This window comes from Halyomorpha halys, unplaced genomic scaffold, assembly GCF_000696795.3.
Source record: "Halyomorpha halys isolate HHAL.00 unplaced genomic scaffold, Hhal_1.1 Scaffold401.1, whole genome shotgun sequence".
In the NCBI taxonomy this organism is placed as follows: Eukaryota; Metazoa; Arthropoda; class Insecta; order Hemiptera; family Pentatomidae; genus Halyomorpha; species Halyomorpha halys.
In genome coordinates, this window is record NW_027108484.1 from 726685 (window position 1) to 732513 (window position 5829).

Consider the following 5829-nt stretch of genomic DNA (forward strand, 5'->3'; position numbering starts at 1 on the left):
AGAGAGGATGGAGTAACTATTGGATGTTGTGACTCGAGAAAGAGTCCTACCACGAGTCCTATAATAATAAAGTCAAAATTAGAATATTAATTTCTTAAGTGGTGATGAACAGACTTTTGAATTGCTGTGTAATACCCCAAAACATTCATTTGTTGTTGCAGTCCTGTGATTTTTGAAATATAGACTAATGTTAATTAATTGTATGACTTATTATTATATACTGTCTGACTGACACAGAGCGAGTAAAGACTTGTGAATGAACCGTTCCTCATTGATGTTCTCTAACAATCGCCTATCTGTACGTTAGGAGTCGGTGTTCTGGACGCACCAGGCTTCTCTATATATAGCATTTTCTAAAAGCCATCTTTCGAATGGACCATTATTACCCTTGACCAAACTCATGGTTAAAAAATCGAAGTTATGAAAAAAGCTATTTAGTCGAGTCCATAGAAGCAGTCTCAGGATAAATGATTTAATATTTTCTACACTTATAATCCTGAAGGGAATATTTCCATGCACATAATCCAAGCCTGATTATGTGCATTATAGTGTATATCTGTTATATTTACGTAATGTGGTACATTTTGTTTATTCCATTTATATGAACACAAAGATTATGTATGTTTCAATAAAATTAATTTTGTCAGATTAAAATGGGATCAGGTATGTGATATCTGTTGGCTAGATTAATTTATTATTAATAACTAAAATCAGTAGGTCTATCTAATCATAAATTTACCAAGAGTATAAGATATGTGAGTTTTAGTGTTCGTGGAGTTAACTAGACTAGCAAGTAGGGCTCTTGGTTCTGTTTGCCAACACATGATGGCTGTTTGAGTCCAGAATTGGAGTTTCAAGATGCACTTCGCGGGACAACTATAAAATGTATTGATTGACCTACTCGAGAACATAACCCGAACCGGATGATTTCAGGAGAATGACTGAGATATGAGAATGGTAAAAACAAAATATTAGAATACAAAAAATTGATAAAATAAAATATTTAAAATTCACTTCTATATTTTTAAAAACCATAGTTATTTAGTAGTTTATTGAAACTAGACAAACTAAATGCAAAACGCAAACATTTAAAAATAAACAGACGGCCTCCACTAAAAAATTATGCCACTGCACGTCCAATGGATTTTTACGTTAGAATTAGTTGTGGAAGAGGTAAAAAATTCTTTATCATTTTTTCGTTTTTATTTCGAGAAAAAATAATATAAATTTTCTACTTAAGTGGTTTTATAACTTATTTTTTTAAACTATTTAGTTACTTAGATATGCTAGGGCTCACCATCATTAGTATAGTCCTTAATTTTTTTATGTTAAAAATTAAACAACTAATTTTAACGCTTAAACAACGCATCCAAAAACAAAAACATGTTCTATATTGTGTGGTGACAGTACCTACCAATAATAATTTAATGCACTCAAATGCTTACCGATACTCATTTTTCACCAAACCCTATAATTTTCGAAATATATGGAAATCCGAGCATGCGTTATTTTTCCTCAGTTAACCCCTTCCTCCCGAACCTGACACAGAATCTACTCGGGACTGCTGTAGTCTGCAGTCCTGCTATTCCGAGAGCCCATGCAAAAAATCGACATTATCCGATGAAAACTTTGATAGCCATTTTTTAAAATCTTTATTGCATTGCCAATAATCGTGCTATCAGCAAAAATGGCTGTTTTTAACGTTTAAAAAAATCGTTCGAACCACTACAACATCTTTTTAACTGCCTACGACAGTAGAAAATGGAATATCACTTAAAGTAGAGTAGATTAGTTAAATTATTATATATTTTATTATAAGTCTTAAAAGAGCTATTTACATTTAATTGGTCCGAGACATAATTTTTTAGTAAGCAACATTTAATAAAAAAATAACTGCAAAACCAGTAGTTAGTGAATTACGGAGGGAAATATAGATTTATGGAATTATACCATACAAATATCTATTAGCACTCAAATTAAAGCTAGTTTAATGTGCTATAAAGATGTTAATTACGTTTATCTTCGTAGGAGTAGTTGGTTGCTTCCTGACATTTGCCGATTTAAATTAACAAAATGTTAATAGCTAGTTGTTCCGACAAAATTTTTCATTTACGAAATATATATCTCATGAAATATTATATTTACAAATGTCTGCCAACACTCTAATTAAAGCTACTATAATGTTGTTTGTAACATTTATCTTCGTAAGGTTAGTAGTTTTTAAATTTGCTTATGGACTCGAATTCAGATGACATTTTATCCGAACAACTATTTTTACAAAGATTATGAAACTACTACTCTTATGAAGATAAATGTTGTAAAATACTTCATAACAGATTAGACTAGCTTTATTCGAATGTTGACATTTGTAATTCTAATAGTTCCTGAGATATAATTTTTCATGAACCAAACTTTTATCTGAACAATTAGGAATCAGCATTTTGTGAATTTACTTTGGCAAAAATCATAAAAACTCTTACTCTATAATTACTCTTACCATTTTGAATTCGCCGCCATTTTTGCAGTTAGCATGGTCTTATTGGCAGAATCTCATTTCTTCATGGGTAATACAATAAAGATTCAAAAAAGTGCAAAATTTCATCAGATCATGTCATATTTTTGGCACGGACTATCAAACTGTACACACGTAATGACTTATCTAATATAAAACAGATCATTGTTCTATGTATTCTTTTTTTTGGGGGGGGGAAGGGAGTGGAATACTTTAATTGTATAAATGACTATGTATAATTCATATAAAAATGAAATGTTGCATATTTGCAATTAAATTTTACTAACTCAGTAATTACCTGCTCGTTGGGTGATTTTGTTACAGGAAGATCGTTCTTCTCTGATAATGTAGAATCTTTCTTCATTTTTTTCCTAGATCTCTAAATTAAACAGGAAATTTGATCATGTCATCATCTGTTTGGTTTCGAATACGTAAGATTACTCTATGTAATATTTAAATTTCTTAAATGAGCACTTACGGCATCATCATGGGACCACAGTTCTTGATAATAATTACCACGTTTCTGGCCTCTGTTGGGTGTTTCATTTACGTTCACATCTTTCGGTTTGTGCACCGAGTTCGCCATGACGCATACGCCTGGAGGGGGAGGGCTGGCTTTGACTGACTTGGAAGGTTCGTCTTGTCCATTTTTCTGAATATTGATGTCGGAAAGCTGAAAAAACAATTTTTTTTAATCCTATCATATCTAAAAATGAAAAAGATTTCAACTTATTTAATGTGGAATCTAGGTATGGAGTTAAAATTTGAACCTCCGCCTTTCATAGGGACTGGTAAAAACGTATATCAATATGAATGAAACAGTGAAAACCTCATTATAAAAAATATTGAAATTTATACCAAATGTACATCGCTGTCCCAGTTCAACGGTGTAACATCTCAAAAATTAGTTTGAAATATGCATGTGAACTTAGTAATAAGGGTAACATCTATAAAGTTCAAACTGTAATATATCGAAATATCTTTTACTTAGATCATACAACATATGTTTTACTGTATACAGTAAACATATGTTATGAAATCTAAGTAAAAAATCATTCTTACCCCTACGATCACATGCATACCTCAAAATAACAATTTTTTAATGTACTTAAGGACTGTTAAAAAAGAAAATACTTCATGAAACTAACGAACGAAATGACAATACCATCCTATTAGTTTTTGTTTCCGTTATTATTTAACCGTTAGTAAAAATAATCGATATGAAAACAACGAAACATTTTATGAATTAATTAATGAAGAAGATGATCATGTTTTAAAAGACTTTTAAAACTCTTGATAGCTCTGAACTTTATCAGCCCTGTTCAAGCTCTACAAAGCTCTTCTTTATTATTTGATATTATACGGTCAATTATTTATATATATTTTATGAATTAAATGGGAAATTCTTCGATTTCGAAATATATTATTTTTCAATTCATTTCTACAATTTTTTGATGTAATAGGTTACATCAAGAATTGAACATTCCCCATTGAAATATTTACATATTATGTAAAGTTTAATTTTTTCAAAACCAGAAAAAAAATGTTATTTCATATTCTAAATTACTATACGTACTGAAATTATATATAAATTTTTTTTCTTTCTAAAGATTCAGGTCGAGGTACGTTCATTTATTATACTGAAGTGGGCACGTAGGTGAGAACACCCGATCATCCCATTGTGATATAGAAGGATTTTTTTTTATTCCGGCGACCATCGTTTTATAATTGTTATAACTCCTCTCCATTTTATCCAATTCCTACATTAGTACAACCGTTGGAAAGCTTAATGTCCTACATTAACAAAATATAGATGCCCTTATGAGGGCGAAATATTAGTTTCAAACTAAGAATTACTTTTCAAACTGGCGACTAAAAACGCAGCTAACATTTATTGAGACAACGAAATCCATTATCACAAGCCTAGGCCTGAACTTTGAGATAAGGGAGCCTCTGCCTGGCTTGACTAAACAAAGCGTTTGGACGTGTCCATATGCTACAGTCCATGACCCGAGCGAAAGAACTAAGGACTGTGGCATTGGCCACTTATAGGCGAGAGCTACCCTGAGCCAGAATGGATCCATATATACACCGACGGTTCAGCTACAGAGGCAAATAAAAATGCGGGTGCAGGTGTCTATAGTAGCCTGTTCCAACTGTCAGGACCTGCTGGAGCAAACGCTAACAATTTTGATGGAGAGGTAGCTGCTATTACTTTACCTTTAGAAAAACTTACTCACGCCTGCGCAAAGAAGGTAGTCCTGCTGTCGGAATTTAGGGCAGCTCTGCTGGCAATAGCGTCTGGACATCCCTCGGCTAATGCTAGAATTCTCGCATGCCGGAAATCTATAGAATGTAAAAGAGAAATACTTAAAGTATTGGTAATGCAGTGGATTCCAGCCCATTGCGGTATACCTGCGAATGAGGAGGCAGATCGACTTGCATGGTTAGGGGCTAGCCAACCATAGCTGCTTCTTCCTATCGCCATGGCATCAACATGGCGAAAGAAATGGCCCGAAGCGCCATCACTGAGAGAGCAGAGGAAAGGAGTAGAGGAGAATGTGGGGGCAAGAACTGGGCCGCATTGCTAGATCCTAAGAGGCGCCCTCCATTGACTTTACCAAGAGCGGTGTCAATGGCATGCTTCAGGTTGGCTACTGGACATGACTATTTGCGGCACCACCTGAAGAGAATAGGAGTGACTGAGTCTTCAGACTGCGTCCTGTGTGGAGATGGTGAGACGACTGGCGATCACATATTTGCATGTGCGGCAACGGCGGACTTGATTACAGACAGGAGTTATGTCAACAAAGCTAAATTGTACTGGGCTGTTCGAAACAAAATGGCAGAAATGCCTCCTTTGGCGTAGAAAAAACATTTCAAACTCAGAAGTTATTAACAATAAGTATTAACAAAATGTGTGTCGCTGGTGGACCCTCCTACACACTTTTCCGTGGACCACCGGAAGAGAACTAGGGTACTAGATGATAAGAAGTGTACAGACGTCTGCAAGCTATGGCAGTGTGTAAAGTATGATGAAACAAATATTAATTTTTATACATTAGATATGTCACTTTTTTTATTTTTACTTATCATTAATAACCAAATATGAAATTAATATATTATTATACCAGGTCATTCAAAAAGTCCTGTCGTTTTTTTGGGGGAAATTATAAATAAATAAATATTTTCAAATAATCACCTTTATTCATCAAAATATCCACCGTTACAGTCGGTAACCTTCTCCCAACGAGATGGTAAAGCCCAAATTCCTTCCTTAAAAAACTGTTGATTTTTACTGCAAAAATAAGTGGTCA

The 5829-nt window shown here is 33.7% G+C and overlaps 2 protein-coding genes across 9 annotated transcripts in view; one reads left to right on the forward strand and one right to left on the reverse strand.

Moving 5' to 3' along the window:
• Window positions 1–5829, forward strand: part of LOC106682312 (protogenin) — a 337489-nt gene that overhangs the window by 290306 nt on the left and 41354 nt on the right. The window lies entirely within an intron of this gene.
• The window catches only part of LOC106682313 (uncharacterized), a 29534-nt gene that overhangs the window by 20709 nt on the left and 2996 nt on the right, over window positions 1–5829 (reverse strand). For 4 of the 5 annotated variants that reach the window (XM_014423102.2, XM_014423100.2, XM_014423101.2 and 1 more), the window contains exons 3-4: window positions 2991–3185; window positions 2811–2891 (exon numbers count right to left, since the gene is read on the reverse strand). In XM_014423102.2, coding sequence (XP_014278588.1) covers window positions 2811–2891; window positions 2991–3185 — 276 coding nt within the window. Of the gene's footprint in view, window positions 1–2810; window positions 2892–2990; window positions 3186–3370; window positions 3517–5829 lie in introns of those variants that run through there. The other variant, XM_014423103.2, reaches the window with a different exon arrangement.